Source organism: Tympanuchus pallidicinctus, unplaced genomic scaffold (assembly GCF_026119805.1).
Source record: "Tympanuchus pallidicinctus isolate F22 unplaced genomic scaffold, pur_lepc_1.0 scaffold17, whole genome shotgun sequence".
In the NCBI taxonomy this organism is placed as follows: Eukaryota; Metazoa; Chordata; class Aves; order Galliformes; family Phasianidae; genus Tympanuchus; species Tympanuchus pallidicinctus.
Genome location: NW_026294690.1, coordinates 4,847,329 through 4,866,401, shown reverse-complemented (window position 1 = coordinate 4,866,401; position 19,073 = coordinate 4,847,329). Strand labels below are relative to the sequence as shown.

General features: G+C 41.5%; 1 protein-coding gene across 2 annotated transcripts; it reads left to right on the top strand.

Moving 5' to 3' along the window:
- The first annotated feature begins 5,773 nt into the window (after positions 1-5,773).
- Positions 5,774-18,684, top strand: RAB43 (RAB43, member RAS oncogene family). Of its 2 annotated transcripts, none has more exons than XM_052678499.1 (3): positions 5,774-6,039; positions 15,583-15,760; positions 16,721-18,684. In XM_052678499.1, exons 1-3 carry the CDS (start codon positions 5,830-5,832, stop codon positions 16,972-16,974), a joined length of 642 nt encoding a protein of 213 aa, XP_052534459.1. In that variant the 5' UTR covers positions 5,774-5,829; the 3' UTR covers positions 16,975-18,684. The 2 variants fall into 2 exon arrangements, with proteins under 2 accessions (XP_052534459.1, XP_052534458.1); XM_052678498.1 differs by having other exon boundaries at positions 5,783-6,039; positions 15,577-15,760.
- Positions 18,685-19,073: the final 389 nt, after the last annotated feature.

Below are 19,073 nucleotides of genomic sequence, written 5' to 3'. Positions count from 1 at the left end.
CCCTTGTTTTCTAAGGATGCCAGTATTTTGAGAATATAAATTTATTGTTTCAAATACCGCCTTCTGCAAGTGAAAGTCTGATTTCATTTGCCAAATACTGATGCCACAACTGAGTCTGCAACTACCCTTATACAGAACTCAACTTCCTTTTTTTACATCAACAGGAAAAATTGACTACACTGAAAAAATTAACAATTCCTGTCTAATTATTGCTTTAAGCTTACTGTATTGCTTTCTTCAGAGCACTACACAAAACAGTTTCAAAAGCCCTTAGTCTGTTGCTAAAATCCATGTAAATATTTTGCTATTCCATCAATACCAATTGCATTTAGATTACACTCAGTAACAAGAGCATGACAACAAATTGCTTTAGTTGCATAACAGCCATGTGGCTGCTTTTTGTGCCAAACTCCTTTCCTGGGGCAATCTGCTCCATGGCAGACCTTTCAACATGCCTTCCCCTGGTTCTGGGTGCATCCAAGCAATGCCCATGGGCAGCAGCACTGATGTCATTTCAGCAAGTACATGGCTGCTCACTGACACAGCAAGCTCCTTTGAGGCAACAAATCTCAGCTACCTGAAGAAGTTCATTCAGATTTAATTTAGCTTTAGGTGTGAGTTTCCTGTTTGGCCATCAAGTATCCATAGCTGTTAAAGGTCACTTGCACTGTTCTGTACAGGTACAATCTGTAGGAAAAGTGGATGGACACCTCTTTCCTCTCAAGAATATCTAATGCTAAGGAAATTCAGGGCTCATTTAGAGTTCATCTTAAATCAGAAATAAACAAACAAACAAATAAATAATAAAAATTAAAAAATCACAAGTCCATCCTTTAATGGCCTTGGTATGAAAGAAGTCCTTTGGAGTCAAAAGTTTTTGTTTGTCTGTTTTTGCCTCTGATACTAAGAAGTCATCTAGGATTTCTATTTTGTGTCTGCTGACCACAGAGCAGGAGCACGGAATCTCCTGCTGACAGGTCTGCACAAAATGCCTCTCGCCACCCACTCAGGCCAGCAGCAGTACAAAGCAGCAGAAGATGTCAGCAATTACTCCCCACAGGCTGCCGTCAGCTCACTTAGAAGCAAGCGTGTGTTCTATTCTATTTCGATTCTATTGGAGCCCGAACAAAAAGAGCAATTGCTGTTTATGAATCACAAACCGAAGTCCTGAAGTGGTTCTTTTAACTTCCTAACAGCCTGCTCAGACTCACACGGCTTGAAACTGAATCAACATCGCCACCCAATGGCTCCCTGGAGCTCCCCGCCCTTTCCTATCAGCATCTCAGTAGCAGGTTGATATAGAGTGATTTTCCAAACAAGCCACAAGTGCTGTTTGCTCTTTCTAAAGCGTTAATATAATTTCTGCAATGAAATTTCAGATGTTACAGAAAAAAAATTCCTTTTCTTGACAGAAACCTAAAGTTAGTATACTTTTGGATGTTGGGCAATACACGTAAAAATTTATTTTACACACTTTGGTTAATAACTTTTAGGCCCACTTCAGGTTTTCTGCTACTACAACCCAAAGTCACAGCTCCATCTTTACATTAAAGCTTCCCGCATTTTCTTTCTTCCATCCTCCAAAGTCTTGAAGAGCTTAAATGCAAATCATAATTTGAATAACCGCTTTACCATTGTAATATCATGCTATCAAACTACAATAAAATAAAGAGGGAATAAATGTAGATTAAGTAAATAAAGCAAAGAAATTGAAGAAAACAGCATGTGGTGATTGGTGGAAAAATATCGACAGCACAGCTGCTAAAACAGAGACACAAGACAAGCTGTCAGCCTGGGGCTGCAGCTGTGAGCCAGAAGCATGTTGGATCTGCTCAGGACAGCCTCAGCTCGCCCAGAAATCTGTACCAGGGAAGACAGAAATTATCATCAAGAACTCCAACTCTTCTGACACGTCGCAGACGGACATACAGATACTGCAAGAACGCTGCTGTTAGGATGTCTGGTGAATTTACATGCACCACATTAATCTCGCCTAGAAGAATCAAAGTCAATGAACCATGCAGATTTCCAGCTGTTTCTTTACTGAGCACATCAAGCAACATTTTGGGAATGTGCACACGTGGACCAACTGGTAGTGTCTATACATGTACACACTGCTGTTCCATGGGATTTGGATTGAAGTTGGAAAAAAAAAGGGGAATACTAATGGGAACACACACTGTTCAAAGGGATTTCAGTATTCCCCTTGCCCTACAGTCCTGAAGTGGCACCTCCAGTCTGCAGTGATGATGGTAGAGGTCAACAATCAACTCAAGGAACCACACAAAGATACCAGGAATTAGGCTCTGGTCTGTGGTGACTTGCCCAGTCTGACTGAGAGGTACCAAGGTTTTCAGTTTCATCAGCAACCCTTTGGTGCATGAAACTGTGATTAACAGCTGTGTTTTAAGAAATCTGTTCTGATAACAGGAAAAGTTTCTGAAGCTGAACATCCTCTCTTACACTCCTGAAAACAGACAAGGAAAATGGATGGGTGACTAAGACAGATAAAAGCCTTCGGAAACTTAACAGAGGAGAATCTGCACTGCATTCATACAGATGATTAAGCTATGTACACGAATTTGGAATTTTAAATGACAATTAACCCAGTATCCACAATCATGCGGATTGTCACATGATATCACACAGATATATGAAAGCTTATGGCTTCTAATACTCAAAACAGTAAGTTCAAAAACCACATGAAGGCTTTTTTTATTTTTTACCAGCTTGCTCTGCAGCTTGGCTGATAAACTCAGCACTTGCCTTGGGTAACAAACACGTCACATAAGACGAAGAGGTACACTCTGCCTAGCAGCTGTGTAACATTAGTTACATCGCTTATGATGATGATGAAGGAGACACTGAACATTCTGAACATTTTCTCAGAGCAAGATAAGGCTCTGCAAACGTACAAGAAGAATGCAAAAATTCTTCATTGGAGGAGTTCCAGCCACCAAATTCTTCCCTGTTTACTAAGTCAGCAACTTCCTTACCACTTGACAGCTTCACTGCCACAATGATAAGAGAATGCCAAGCAAAAACAACAATTCTTTAGAATAGGCCACAAGCACTACATGGTCCATCACTCTTCAGGACTCCAGGAGTCTTCCTAGTGCCTCCTAATGCAGGAACCACGGTGGTTTTGAGGAACAAAGCACTTAAGACTCTCCAGGACAAAACCATTCTAAAACTTTGGGGCTTCCCAATTAATTGTGATTATTACCATTACATTAAAGAACATCCCCACCTACATGCAGTTCCCTCATTATTTCTCATGCAGTGCAAACATACAGATTTGGAAGAACAGAGGCTGTGTTGTCAACTGATTCTTCTGCTGTACTGGTGAGAGACCTCAAGGTAACTTTATTAATATTTGTCTTGGCCCTCTGCAAATGAATTAAAAGGTCTCCATCCTATCCACGTACAAAATCTCCTCTCTTCTGTAAATATCAAACACTCAAAAAAATTTCATAATTGCTTTTTTTCTTCTCAAAAAGGCTGTCGAACATTAACAAATTAAATCTAAATCTAGTATTTTAAACTAGCAAGGATCAGGAGCTGCTAAACTGGATACAAATTTACTTACATCAGCATATCCTTCAGTTTAGGATGAATTACTAAATAATATAATACTACAAAATTATTCTAGCTAAAACTCAGAACAATTCATTTCTATAATAGAGCATAGTCTGTAATACCAGCAGCAGTGCATCAGAAGACTGTGTAGTATATTTTAGGATTCCTCTGTGGGTTTTCTTCCACAGCATTTCATGTAAAGTCACCATATACATTTATTAGAAGGGTCAGAACTTAATTAATTTGCTTTGTAACTTCAAATCTCAAGCAGTTGCTCTGAAATATAACCACCAACCAAATTCCATTATCAAATGTGGAAATGCGCAAGCAATCTTGCACCTGTAACAAAGGCTTTGCAACTCAACCTCTTTATTAGACATGAGAAATTGGACTGCTTCTTAAACTGAGTTAGCTGAGAGAAAAGGATTGTGAGGAAGGCCAGCCTAGGGGATCCTCCCACCATGTTCTGGTGCTTTTTTTCTATCATTCTGCTCTTGTCTGATGAATGACTCTCAAGTACACAGGCAGATACAAATTGAAATTGGCTCAAACCCTTGCTTCTCCTAAGCTTTCCATGCAATAAGTGCTAATCCTCAGTAGAACCTGGGGATCAAAGACAAGTGTTTCAACATTCAAACCACTATTTGCAGCTTTCACAATTTGAAAAGTAACAAAAAACCTTCTACACAAGCATAGCAACAGAAAACATTAAGTCAGAAGACTGCGTTTGGGCAATTCTTTGTTTTAACTGATTCTAAAAGCTAACTAAGACAAGCAACAGTGACTGCCGATGTAATATGTATGATCTATAGCAAAGACAGAGGAAGACTTGGTCATGTAATTATCTCAGTGGAGGTAGTATAATTATTTGCACTAAAATGAGATTGTACAATTAATTCTAAATATTAAGAATTAAATCTCTATGAATATATCTTCCTAAATAAAAATACTTTGAAGTGCCTTGCTTAGACACTGAAAACATAAGAAGTGCTAATTAATGTGAGAGTGATGTCTTCTTTCTTCTAACACTTTGTCCTGGCTGATCAACAGACTAGAAGTCAGTGGCCTGTTGAATTCACAGCTGCAGACTACCTGAAACAAAGCCCAACCAAGTACTCACATGTCTGCTCACACTAGAAGGTTACTATGGATTGCCAAACAGGAACTTGAAAAGGAATAACCACGAAGCTACCCAAAAATCCACTGACTCAGAGTAATCCAAGCTGGCCTATGTTAGCTCAGTCACAAAGCTAGCTGTGGCCAGCTGTCCTGCAGAGCTATCTAAGAAAAATGCACCTCTCATTCAGCAATGCTACCATTAATATACTCCATTTCACAATTCTGTCCATTCAAACTGAGAAGAGAATTTGGCTTTTTTTTTTTTTTTTTAAAACAAAGAACGGAGTATCAAGAAGCGCTGTATCAAAGTATTAGCAAAACTTATTATTATTAGCATCTTGACTCATTACATAATCTAAAAGGGAGTATCTATTAAACAGCAGCTTGTTTTGCAGATAAGCTAGGTAGCAGTTAAAATGCAACACCAGATTGCTGAGACAATTTCTCTTAGTGCACAGCCAATTTATAAGGCGATACACAACCGCACAGACACGTGTCACATGTCAGACACTTAGCATGATGTTAACAGACTGAAAGATGAGTGGCACAGCACCGTGCAGGGAGAAACCATCGCCCCGAGCCTTGGGCTGGAACTCTGGAAACAAACCACACCCCAGCTCAGGCCGAAAAATGAAAAGCAAGATGAAGTAAATCGGCTGCACTTCCCGGATGACTTAATGGTGCAACTGCACCTGCTTATTTCAGCGCATATGTAACTGTAAACGGGCCAGAAATAACGTATCGGGAAAACGTCACTCCAAACAAATGAGGACACTTGCACGCGTAGCTTCCCCAGCGGCAGCGACCGGCAGCCCACAGCTACCCGTGACAGCTGACGTTTTCGTGCCACTCGTCGGTGGGACCGCGACCCGAGTCCCACCGAGGCCCCAGCAGCGGCTCGGGGGCGGCCACAGGCCGTCGAGCGAAACGAGGCTGCGGCGGAGCCGGGAGCGACGCCGCCCCGCCAGCAGCCCGGCCGGACGTGGCCGGAGGCGGCGAGCGGAGGGAGGCGGGCGTGGGGCGGGACCAGGCTGAGGCCGGGGCCGGGCGGCGCGGCGGGGGGCGGCGGGCGCTGCGCAGAGCCCGGCTCCCCTCGGCGGCGGCGGGCGGAAGGCCGAGGGCGGCGGCGCCATGCCCGGCCCGGCGGCGCCGGGGTCCGGCCCCGACCCCGAGGAGAGCTACGACTTCCTCTTCAAGCTGGTGCTCATCGGGGACGCCAGCGTGGGCAAGACCTGCCTCGTACAGCGCTTCAAAACAGGGGCCTTTGCGGAGCGCCAGGGCAGCACCATCGGCGTGGACTTCACCATGAAGAGCCTGGAGATCCAGGGCAAGCGGGTGAAGGTGAGCGGCGAGGCCGAGGGACGGCCGCTACCCCGTGCTGCGGTACCGGCCCGGCGGGAAGAACTGCGGGGGGAACTGCGGCCGGCTCGGTTCGGCTCGGCACAGCCCTCGGCTGCCGCAGGGCTGCCCGGCCCGCTGCCGGCTTCCCCAGCCCACTGTGTACTTATCCATCCCTGCGGTGCTGCTGTGCTTGGAGGAAGGGCTGCGCATCTCCGGTGCCTCCTTCCCAAACGGCCTCGGGCACTAGGCTGAACGGAGCCTATATATTAACTTCTCTAACTGCAGTGGGACCAGCTGTGTAACCACTCGGCTCCCGGCTGGGAGAAGCCCAGCTGCAAACCCGCGCCCCAGGACGCTCTGCTGGGTTGTACTTTAACAGCGGTGCCGCTCTTTCCAGCCGGGCGACCGGCGGTGGTTTGTTTACAAACCAGAAAGAACCTCGGCTGCGGTGTTCTATTTGCAGAACGGGATTTGGAGCTGGCAGCCTCCGAGGAGGCGGGCAACACTTTTTAAATTAGATATATTTAAAAGTTGTCTTAAGGCACTGTTAATGGAGTGTGCTAGAAAGTGCAGCTTCTATAGTTCTCAAATCCAAAAAAAAAAAAAAAAAAAAAAACCAACCCTAAATTTGACTTCTGCTCCTCTCGTGCTATAGAAAATTAGCTAATTGTTTGGGTAGACCCGATTTTTACCCAGTGAAGTTATCCTTACTCCGTGGCACAAACTCCGTACAACAGACCTGACCTCTGGGTGCAGGAATGCTGTCAGGCAGTAGGAAAGAGAGGCTGAAGCACACAGCAACTTGTGGGGGGCTGCGGTACAAAAACCTGTGCTGTTCCCCTCTGGAATGAGGACATACAGCTATCTCTGCTTACTCCCAGTGGGACTAAAAAGAACAAATTCAGTCATTGCCCAGAAAATGACCGTAAAACTGTAAAGCTTTTGAAATGAAACATGGAAAGAAATACGATAATTGCAGCTGAATTTTGCTCTGTGTTTAACAAAGTAGGGGTGAAAGTTCTCTGTCGTTTTTTTCTTACAAATTAATTGTGGTGAGCAGAATATTAAGCAGATAAAGTTCTAGAAAATGGAAGAAATGAAGGCTCACCTTTTACAAAAAGATGAGAAGTCCAAGACCTAGCAAAGATATCTCTTTTCTTTGTGGTGTTCCACCTTTTCTATGACATATGAGGTTAGCTGCTGAACAGGAAACACAGATGCTCAGCTTGTGCTCTTCTGCGCTTTCCAGGAAGTGAGCAGCTAGTAGAGAGGTTTCTCCTCGCACACTGAAACCAGGCTGACTTTAGATGCCACACAGATTGACACACGTATCTGTTACTGGTGCCAGGGGTCTCAGCTAGGGACTTCACGACTAGGAGACGACTAGCCCTGGAAATAAAGCTAACTCCCTAGGTGTGCTCTTCCATGTTGGCAGTACTTAAGCTTGAGTATCCCTGCGTTAGTTGCCAGTCTGTAGCAAAACCTGTGGATTATTACTCAGTACTTTACAGAAGACAAGAAAATGTAGGCCTCTCGAGGCTTCCTTTTGCTTAAGATTGTCCTGTACTTCTGCTTAGAAAAATTCAGGGGTGCACAGGCTGAAGAATGTTATTCTAAGCACAAATTTAGGCAAATTGATCCAATATTGCTGCTGATTTACCTTGTAAGTGTTTTTGTTAGCTGCCGAGCCAGGGCCGCAGCTAGAATATGAAAACATTGCTTGGAGTTTTGGTTGGTTTTTTTTTGTTTGCTCTGTTAAGGTGTGAATTATATGCAAAGGTTAAATTTCAGTCAGGCTTTTCCAGTTGGATTGAGATTTCAGAGCAGACCATCTGATGTAGAAAGGTTTGCTCTGCGTTTCATAGGAAAAAGAAAATAAGGAGGCATTATTTTACACTGTTGTGAGCTCCCTTCTCTAGTAGTTAAATTCAGTGTCAGGTGTGTGTGTCTGACCCGTTGTACAGGTGTGGTTGTGCTGGAGGTTTTACTGATGCTAGGAAGAGTTCTTTAGCTGTCCGAACAGGTCACATCCTAAGGTGTTGGCAAACAAGCCTGCACATGTTCTCCACAAGAGCAACTTCTCATTGTGCCAGTCGCGTGAGACACACTTGCTTAAAAGTGTTTCACATAAGTTGTTAATTGGGGTTCCTCAAATTAAGAAGCATCCAAGATGTGTTTAAAATAAAGTTTGATTGTTAAGACCCTTACAATGCATGCCAGGCGATGTCCCTGTGCAGCTCCAACTTCATTGTGGATTTATGCTACTCAAGGCAGAATCTTCCTAAGGAATGAGAAGGCTTGTTTTGTGTTCAGCAAATGGTGCACAAATGAGAAAATCCATTTTTTTAACTGGATCATCTTTAGAAGTTCTTTCAGAGCAACAGCGTGTCCAAAAAAGTCCCAAGGAGCATTTGGACACTACCTCCTCCACATCCCCAGTGGCCTGTGCTTCATTTTTAGTTGGGCTAAGGATAGTATTTCAACACAGCTGAGTGAGTATGAATCAGACACTTATTTTGAGATTCAAACAAACATTTTCAAGTTAATTGTGTTAGTGTTCCTTTCTGTGTCAAACCTTGAATGTTTTCACTACCGTTATATGTGCCTGAAATAGCTGGAGCCCAAGGATTTTAAGTCTGATTTCCTTTAGATGCATTTTTGTTGAATAGGGGAAAAGAAACGTGTTGGGGGAGTAAAGTTGAAGGATCTGCAGATAATGTTTTTTTTTCCTAACTCAAACAAGACTTTCATCTTAAAGCTGTATTCTTTCAAATGTCTCAAATGACATCTCATACACCAGTGCTTCAGCAGCTACTGAAGCTGACTAAGCATCATACATAAAGAGAGGCCGGAGAAAGAAGCTATTCACAGATGGTCCTGGTAACTGAAACTTTCTCTGTAGTAACAAAACATAAAGAACTGGTAGTGTAAGAATCCCCAGTATGTGGTATCACAGATTTGCAGAGATTTACCACTTCCAGAGAGGAAGAACAAGTACACTCTCTGTGCCAACGAGTCTGTTTCTTTTTTTGTACTTTCTTTAAGATTTCTGTTTGCAGTTTGAGATACTGTCCAGTGGATTAAATGAGCCAGCTATCTTGGGACAGGCTTCTGTGAGCCATGGGCTAAAAAGCAGACCATGTCACACAGAGCCACGTGGGGATGTGGCAGGTTGGGTTCTAATGGAATGTCAAAATCCAAACTGCATGTGATTACCATCTTGATTTCCAAGTTGCACTTGGGTTGAGGCAATCCCAGATATGTATACAGAATGGGAAAAGAACTCCTTGAGAAGAGCCCTACAAAGAAGACTTGGGGGGGTCCTGATGGACAAAAAGCTGGATGTGAGCCAGCTGTGTGCTCTCACTGTTCAGAGGCCAACAGTATCCACAGAGGGGTGTCAGCAGGGAGATGATCATCCCCCTCTACTCTGCCCTCGTGAGGCTCCATGCTGTGTCCAAGCCTGGGACTCCCTGTACAGGAGGGATGTGGAACTGCTGGAGGTGTGCCTGGAGGAGAGCACTGAAGATGATCAATGGGCTGGAGCACCTCTATCTCCTGTGATGAAAGGTTGATGGAGCTCGGCTTGTTTAGATTGGAGAAGAGAAGATTCTGGGGAGACCTCACTGGCCTTCCAAGAGGGGAGCTTACGATCAGTAGTGGGACCAACTTCCTACAAAGTCTGATAATGACAGGACAAGGGGGAGTGGCTTCAAACTAAAAGGGGAGATGTTAGATGTTGAGAAGACATTTTTTGCTCAGAGATGCCCTACTGCTGGAGGCATTCAAGGCCAGGTTGGGTGGGATCCTGGGCAGCCTCATCTAGTGGCTGGCAGTCCTACCCATAGCAGGGGGCTTGGAATACATCATCTTTAAGGTCCCCTCCAACTTAAGCCATTCTACTGTTGATTTCGTAAAGCTATCTTCATGAACAAAAATGCTTTATTGTGTGCTGTCTTATAAGCTGCAGTTGTGGTTTATTACATGCTCTCTCCTTAGCAAACTAAACCCTAGATAACAGAGAGCATAGTTCCCAAAAGTCATGGTTGTTGGTGTAATGCATAGTAATTAAAATCCTATTGATAAAATAATTCTTTGTTCTTTGACTGATAGAAAGAATGTGGCAAACAGAACAAAAATTTTTAACAGTTATGTCATTGTAAGAAAATATAAAACTGGAACTGAGATTTTGCACAATGAAAATCAAGGATATTCCTAAGTCCAAGTTTGTGATTTGTGGTTAGAAATAACAAAATTCCATTTCTTTTCATGAACCTCCTTGTGGACTGATGAATTAATGGAGTATCTTTAAAGTCTATTTCATGCTGCCATTTTAAAGTATTTTACATACAGCAAATATTTTTTTCCATTATATTTTTTTCTCTTACTGTGTCTTCAGAAAAGCAGCAGAAGAGAATTGTTGAAAACAAACATTCATTTTAAAACAAATACTTCTTCATGTACCACTGCACTCTTTAACTTACAGGCTTTTTCAGTCCATATGTTATGAAGGTTCTGGCCTTTTATTCAGACTTTATGGCTGTAAACAGGAGGGCTGCTCTGAAAGTAATGCCTCCTATTTTATTATGTTGGCCCACAATGTCAGAGGCAGATGGTGGTGGTATGGAAGTGGAGGCTGAACCTTCCCCACCAGTACTCCGTTACCTTTTGTCGCCATGTGACAGATGGCAGCAGAGGGGCAGCCTGACAGAATGGTGTCTGACATGGAAGCGTGTATGAAGCAAGGGAGTGGATCTGAATTCCTCCATGCAGAAAAAATTGTACAAATTAACATTCATCAACACTTGCTGAACGCTTATGGAGACAAACAGTGGGTGTGAGCACAGTGGTGAGGTGGGTGGTACATTTTTAACAGTGGCCACTGTGACTGTGGGTCACCTCCACTTGTGCATTATTTTTATGAGCGTGGCATGCAGGCTCTTGTTCATCACTAATGAAAATGCACAGCTAATGGTGGTGCCTGTGTTGAGAAAGAGCATTTTGTAGCTGAGAATTGACACTATCAAATGGTGGTATTGTGCTCCTTGTATGTGTTGTCGTTTCTGTGGAAATAAATAGGAAGCACTGCTTTCAGAGCAACATATGTATATTCTGTTCATAATGTAATGTGTTATTATCTGGCCAAATTGCAAGTAATATAAAATTACAGCTTGTTAGCTGTCTTGCCTCCTGACTGATGGGAGAGTCGACTCCAAATAAATCCCAAATTTAGTGTGCAATGGTATCATATATAGTAGAAAGAATAAAATGGGAAATGCGTAATATTTGAGGAAGAAGACAAAAATCAAAGATAGGAATGAAAGGAAGATGGAAGAAAGAGTTGCATTTACTAACACTGCTAAAAACACCAAATCAATTGGTTATTACATGGAAGCAGTAATCTGATATTCAGAGGAAAGTATAGCTCTCTTCTCAACTACTTTGACACTCCTAACACGAGAGCAAACAGGAATGCAGAATGCTTAGCAAACAGTGATTCTTCATTCTCTGAAAATTCTGTAGTGAAAATAATCAAGAGGATCAGTTTATCATACCTGTTGCATGTGTGAATGTTACTTTAAATATATTGCTATACAGAGCTTGTTTTTTGTGCTTCTGTCAAAGTTGCAAGATTGTTTCAGTAAGACTTGTTAGGAGTAATGTTGTGATTTGTTAGACACAGCCTATTGGTTTAGAATCATTTAGCAGAGATTTTGCATCCACCATTTAGTGCTGGGAAAATTTAAGGAAGTTGCTATATTTTGAAGAATTCATAACATAAAATGACATTTCTATCTTTGTAATAGAAGTTATTGACTGCGGGACTCCTAGTTATTGTTAATGCTGCTTCACAAACAAAGGTAAACCTGGACTCCTGCAGTATTTTAGAAGAACTGGAAAAGTACTTTATAAATTATGTAGGAAATAAGGGAAGGGGAATTTATTTAAATAGTCCTGAGGCCAGTTGTTAAGCATTAACCTTTGATAAACAGTATGTTTATCAATGCAAGGCAAGTCCAAATTAAATCATTTGATAACACTAATTTACTGTGCTCTTTGGTCAGTCTATCACTCACCATTTTCAACGTGGTCAGTTTCTGTGGTTGAAACTCTGCTTTCTTTGAGCCTAATCAGACAATCAAGAATGATTTTCCAGAAAGCCATCATATATTTTACCACCTTCTGACTTAAAGGCATGTGTGATTTGCTGGAGTTCGTAACTCCATATGGGTTCTCCATCTTCCTTCTTCACATACTCTGAATGTGTGTGCATCTTAGTTAAAGCAGCACACCTCAGATAACCAGGTTGGTAAAGTAACTCCACGAGTCCCATAAAAATGGCTGTTTATTTACAGTTCCATAACACAGTGCAGGTTTGGTTTAGATATATCAGACTCGTGCACATTGATAGATCAAATAAACAGTACAAACACTATAAATCTGAAACATCTGCAGAAAATCTGAAGTGCCTACAAAGCATTTGGCTTATCTTACCATCCAAGGAGCATGGGTGCATATAAATACATGGAATGTTTTCCTATATTTTGCCTAATGTTTTCTCAGCAGAACCATAAGAGTCCTGTGCACATGCTCTCAGATAACAAGAATTGACTGTGCAACCTGTGTATTAGGGTTGATCTACTCTTCTAAGTGCAAAGCAGGTTTCTTTGAATTGGCTTTGTTAAACATGATTGCCTGCCATCATTTATTTTCAGGCAGATATATATGCGTTTTTAAATCTAAAAGCATAGAATCAAGAGTATTGCAGGTTGAAATAACTTCATGTCTTTCATCCAGCCTCCTGATCAAACTAGTCAGCTTTGAGAACATACCAAGTTGTTCAGGGTCTAAACTGGTCTGGTCTTGAAAATCTCCAGGGATTTTGACTACAAAGTGTTAACTCTTCAAACGAAAGAAAAATCCTTATTTTTTAGGTACATTTGTGAGTGAAGCCATATAGTGAGTCAGATTAGCAGCTGCTAGCACAAAGAGGGCAAGGTTATGCAGCTGGGAGGGCAAGTCTTTGATGACGGTGTAGCCTTAGTTTAGCTTAAGCAAATCATGTCCTTATTTGCCTGACTTTGTTTGAAATAGAGTGATCACTCACCTAGCTCCTTCTGCAAGAAGCAACGGGAGCAGCGACAGAAAGGTCTGTCAGGTGGTATGTATGCTTATGGGTTATGGCACAGAGATAGAGCTAACACATACTGTAGTTTCAGCGTTGGAAAAAAACCCACAATAAATGAGATCTCACAAAAAGCTGAATGATTCTGTCTTTACATAAAAGAGAAATGACAATTAGAGAAGCACAAGCATCAGAATTCTATGAGAACCTACCTGGAGCACATGGGCTGGGAGGAAGATTGCTGTTTGAGCTCCTCAGAAGATCAAGCCTGTGGTCTGTGCTGTTCCCAGCAGAGATTCAGAGCTTCAGCAACTTTGTACATTTAGTCCTGTGGAAACACAGACATAAACACTTGAGTAAAAAATGTCTGGGAGTGCTGTAAGAGCTTCCTGATGTCACTGTGATGTTGCTGTACTGCTGTGGAACAACTGTGGAAATCTGTGAGGATCAGAGACACCAGGTCATACTCGAGTTCAGAAAGAGCAAGAAATGCTGACAACTACAGGCTGATCAGATTCATTTTGGTCACTCAGAAAATTATGGAGCAAATCCTCCTCAGAGAATTAAGTTTTGATCTCACTTTGAGCAGGTGGTTGTCTCTGTCAACTCTTCAAATGTGTCCCAACTTCCATGATTCTGTGATTCTATGGAAGGTACATGTAGAGATGGTTTCGAAATTCAGTATATGGCATAAGGCCCAAGACCAGCTTGCTTAGTCTTTCTGCAGGTAAATCATTTTATACCACATGAAAAGTTTTTATTAAAAAAAATATTTTAAGTCTTCTATATGTGTAATATCTCTCAGTTCCTCCCAGGAGTTGGGTAATCATCATTAGCCTTATTTTGCACATGACCTTAAGAGCTGAAACTTAAACTACATAAAGAACAAAAAGGTCTAGTGGGAGACTTGAGTACAGAGAACATAAAAAGCCTGCCATTAACTTCCTTATCAAGTAATTGTCTGCTTGCTTCTCTAGATCATTAACAGTTCCAATAATAAGTGTGGTTTTGTGGTTTCTTGAGTCCATTACAGTCCCTTTCCCTTCTCTGAGAAAACTTATCAAAACTGAGAAGTACTTCTTCACTGAATCGATTCCTTTTAAGCTGTACATACATTGTTTGAGATCTAAATGCTTACTTAGCGTGGGAACGTTATCTGATCAATACAGCCTTTTTCAAAATGAAAATTTCTGCTTGAGCATAGAATCATAGAATCACAAGGTTGGAAAGGACCTACAAGATCATCTGGTCCAACTGTCCTCCCATTACTATTGCTAGCACAAGCTACTAAACCCTATCCTGTAGCTCCTCACCCAGGCACCTCTTGAAGTCTTATCCTTTCATGCAGCAGAGTCAGATGATAGAAACAAAATACTGATTTGTAAAATAAATACATTGAATCTGGCTCTGTATTGCTCTGTGTAAAACATCACTGAAGTTACTACCAGCTTTTTAAAAGAAAGAGGTTCAGAGAGGGGAACAAATTAACAAAAGGTCCACAATAAGGAATAAGACTCAAGAGTATTTACTTATGTCCGATCCAATTAAGAGGAGATACAGAATGTAATGAATTGTACAAACACACACATGCACACAAAAAAGCAATGGTGTACTCATTTATCATTGTTTGGGAATGAGGAGGAGGGGAAGTGAAATTTAAAATTATTAAAAAACAAATCTTTGCTTCCATTATTACTATTGCTTGCACCCAAGAGTTGTGAAGGATTCAGAAAGAATTAGAGATTTATATGGAGAATGAGAATCCACAGTTAATTTACATTAAAAGCTCCTATGATACAAGCTGTCATGTTCCAGGACATTAGACAACCTGCAAAACAAGAGGATTTAAAAATAAACTTTCCATATGAGCAGGATATTATATTTGTGCACTCTCTCTCTTTATTTGGCTTCTTCCTCTGGAACATCTAGTACTGGGAACTCAAAACTTGACACTAAATCTATAGTTTTTACACTACTGGATTGAGGCAAAAGTACATCAGCTGAGCGTTTGTTCTTCCTTCCCATATGAAGTCTGTTCTACCACCTAAAAGCAAAGTGTCTGGAAGCTCTTTGTATCTGAAGGGGACAGAGGCATAGGTCTAAACACTCCAAAGTGATAATTTCATAGTCTGCTGCAGCAGACTGCATCAGAGCTCGCTGGCTGGAACCCAAAGCATCTCAGTGCAGATACCAAGTTCAGGCAGCCAAGTATGGAAAAGTTCTCCAGTATACACTGTTATCCTTAAATCATGATCAAAGGACATGAAAAGTATAATGCCACAGTGTGTTACACATAAGGGAGATTTATGACAAGGTGATTGAATCAAGTCCTATCTTTTGACTCAGGAGAACTTAATGTATTTTAAAACCTTTACTAGCCAGTGTGTCATTGCATGCTTTGTTTTATTTAGTTGCAGATCTGGGACACAGCTGGCCAGGAGAGATTCCGAACGATCACACAGAGTTATTACCGCAGCGCCAACGGAGCAATCCTAGCCTATGATATCAGCAAGAGAGGCTCCTTCCTGTCCATTCCTCGCTGGATCGAGGATGTGAGAAAGTATGCTGGTTCCAACATTGTGCAGTTACTGATTGGTGAGTCAAAATCACAGACTGAAAATATTAATACTCAGTACTACAGGATGCTGGGCAATGTGGCAGTACGTATTGATGGTTGAAAGTTTTGGTTTTGCTTGAAATCAAAATGTACATAATAGAGCTGATTGGAAATTTTCTTTTTTTTCTTTTTTTTAATCAGAAAGTGCTGATTCATCAGGCAAATATGCTTAAGAAGCCTGTCTGCTTTGATTAAGTTCTTTTAAGCGTTAGGCAGCTCTGTATCAGAAGCCAGCTTTTAAACCCTTGTGTCTCACTTAGTGGTGAAGTAAGTACCCAAATACCCAGGTTCTGAAGGAGAGCTGCTATATAGCTATTCTGATGAGTACAACTGTAAAGTTTCTAGGGCAGGAAGTTCCATCATATCAAGCAGTCGTGTTTTGATGGACCAGTGTACCCACATCCTTCAGCAGACCGAAGATTTTGGAAGAACTTCAGTGCAATTAGAATCCATCAGTTCCCTATTTGAAATACTGCCTCCCAGCTCCAGTGTTTCTGACTCAGACACCATTTTTGAGGCTTGTGAATCTGTTAGTACTTCAGTATCCCAGATGTCCTTAGGAACCAGAAGACTGCTGTTGTTTTCAGTGGGTCTTTCTTTTCTTTTTTTTCTCACAAAATGATTTTAGCTCTGATTTCTAACCCACTTTTCTTTCTCCAGCCATTGCTCTTCAATCCTGTCACTTTGGTTGTTGACTTTTTTTGTTCTATATATGAGTCACACCGAAATACAAGTTGGAAGGGTCTTATGGAGATTACCTAGTCCAACCTTTTGCTGAAAGCAAGGTTGATGTCAGGTTGGTCAGGGCCTTTTCAGTTAAATTTTGAAAATCTCCGAGAATGGAAATTCTGCAGCTGCTCTTGGTGACATGACAACCTTCTACCAAACTCTAGCTCTGGCATAAACAGTCATCATAAATTTCTCTTTCTTATTTCTAGGAAATAAGTCTGACCTAAGTGACCTTCGAGAAGTTCAGCTGGAAGAAGCTCAGAGTCTGGCTGAACACTATGATAATATCATCTGTGCCATAGAGACCTCTGCAAAAGACTCCAGCAACGTGGAGGAGGCTTTTGTGAAGATGGCTACAGAGCTCATGATGAGGCATGGAGGCCCAATGTTCAGTGAGAAGAATACTGACAGCATCAAGCTTGACAGCAAAGACGTTGTAGAAGGCTGGGGGTGTGGTTGCTGATACGAGCTAGGTGAAATCCCTGACTTTACTGGAATTTAGATGGTGCTTTACCCTAATGCTGAGTAGCACAGTAGCCATATTCTCCTCCTCCTGTGAAACCAGCCATTTTGTAGAAGTTAGTTAGACACAATCCTGGTTGCTTTGGTGTTTGTTTTTTTTCTTTTTTTAATAAGGGGACTTCTGAGAGGTAGTCCTGAAAGTTAGGCCCTTTGTAAAAACATAATCAGCATTTTTCCCTGCCATTTCCTTTTCTGTAACCATCATGCCAGGAACGACATGGGAAAAGAAACTTTGAACTGGTGATGCAGGGTAGGAGGCAGATGGCTGGAAAAGACTGCCTCACATCCAAAGTACTGAAGCACTTAGCATGGAATTGTTGGCAAAGGTTACTTCTAGAATAGGCACGCTTGACAGCGTCTCTTCAAATCCTCAGTGCTCCACAAGTGACCAGAAAGCCTAGAAGTGACAAGGAATGTCTTTGATAAAGGTATTTCAGTTTCCAAAATACCCATAATACAGGACCAAATAGCAGTCATCTGTCCAAGGGCATGTGGATTGCTAGCTAGTAATGGAACAGGCCCAGGAAGGGCAGCCTTCTCTCAGGTTGGTTTTTTTTTTCCATTTTCTTAAGTTATCATTTTAACAGATAGCAAAATCACCCTGAGCGATATCACGCTGATATCTGACTTGCTGTCAGGCAGGGTTGGACCAGTTCAGTCATTTTAAATATAGTCTTGAGAAGAGGGAAAATGTATTGCATTTGTTACTGTTTGCAGTGATAACACCCTTTTACTAGTGAGTGTCATGGATTTTTTGCCCTCAGGTCTATTAATTTCATTTGAAACTCAAGACCTGCACCACTGGAAACAGGAACTGGAGAAACCTTGAACTGAGTGGTAGCCATCCCTTGCCACGTGCCTCACGGTCATACACAGGGTTAATTCTGGTCATACATTTGACATAATGTTACCAGAGTGTTTATTGTTTAAGTGGTGTAAGTAGGATTCGGTTGATTTTTAACCATCTTTTTTAAATCTAATCTGGGCATGTAATTAGAAAGAAGACTTCCACATCAGCTGAGAACTGCATGCATTGCAGCTTTTTGGTTTTAAGAGTCTAGCATCTTCATGAGGGATTGCCTCCCCCTTTGTATTCCTCTGCTTCTCTCTCCCTGTCACTAATTGCTGTTTATTTCTTAAAAACAATTAGCAGGGAAAATCTTTTACTGTTGCTCAAAACTCACATTATGAAGTAAAATAGATTTCATAATCACATAGTTGTCTTTCAGATTCAGCTCTGTACTGCACGTTGTAGATACAGTTGAAATGCTGATGGCAGCAGTCCTCCCTGGATTTACACGTGAAGCACCTCACAAACTCAGATTAGAAAAAGGAACAGAAGCAGGCTTATCTTCAGATCTGCACTTAAAGCAAAGGTGTTCAGAAGTGACAAATGATTTTTCCAATCTAGATAATTTAAAGTAGCTCATTTACAGAAAGCACCCACATGAAGTGAAGTCACTTTGTTCCTTTTGAAAATCTTGGATCTTGACCAGGTGGATTGGTTTGCTACCAAGGCTACACCTGTTTTCAGCCATTCAGCATATCAGGTATCATGAAAGTCTGGAAGACTGAAGAAAGGGCTATTAGATCCTAATTTCAGTGCTATTCATTTTCACACAGAAAATATTAAATCATTCCTTGGTCTTTCTGTTTGTGGGTTTTTGTTGCGTTTTTTTTTTTTGTTGTTGTTGTTTGTTTGTTGAAGTATGAGGTAGGATTATTGAAGAATTGCTTGGCTTTGTATCCTGTTTGCTTCTAACCTAAGGGCCTACATTTCAAGTTTTATAGTTGTAAGACTGAAAGGGCTTTACCTTTTTCAATTAGCATTGTTTTCACAACTGTTTTATATGGAAGGGCAGATTAAGCCACAGTATTCAGTAGCACTTAGAGGACATACCCAGTAGCACTGCAGGACATATTCAGCTCTCCTACATCCAAAGATAGCAGGCAGTGAATTCCCAGTGGTAGCTAAAAACCAAAAATTAGAATCGTCCAAACTTTGCCTGGAAATCATGCATTCTGCTCCCAGGAAAATCT

What these genes read in the sequence shown, in the direction of transcription:
- RAB43 (XM_052678498.1), top strand. Translation starts at nt 5,830, where the DNA reads ATGCCCGGCCCGGCGGCGCCGGGGTCCGGCCCCGACCCCGAGGAGAGC. An exon ending in TCCAGGGCAAGCGGGTGAAG is followed by an intron (nt 6,040 to 15,576) that starts GTGAGCGGCGAG and finishes TGTTTTATTTAG; the next exon opens with TTGCAGATCTGGGACACAGC. An exon ending in CATTGTGCAGTTACTGATTG is followed by an intron (nt 15,761 to 16,720) that starts GTGAGTCAAAAT and finishes TCTTATTTCTAG; the next exon opens with GAAATAAGTCTGACCTAAGT.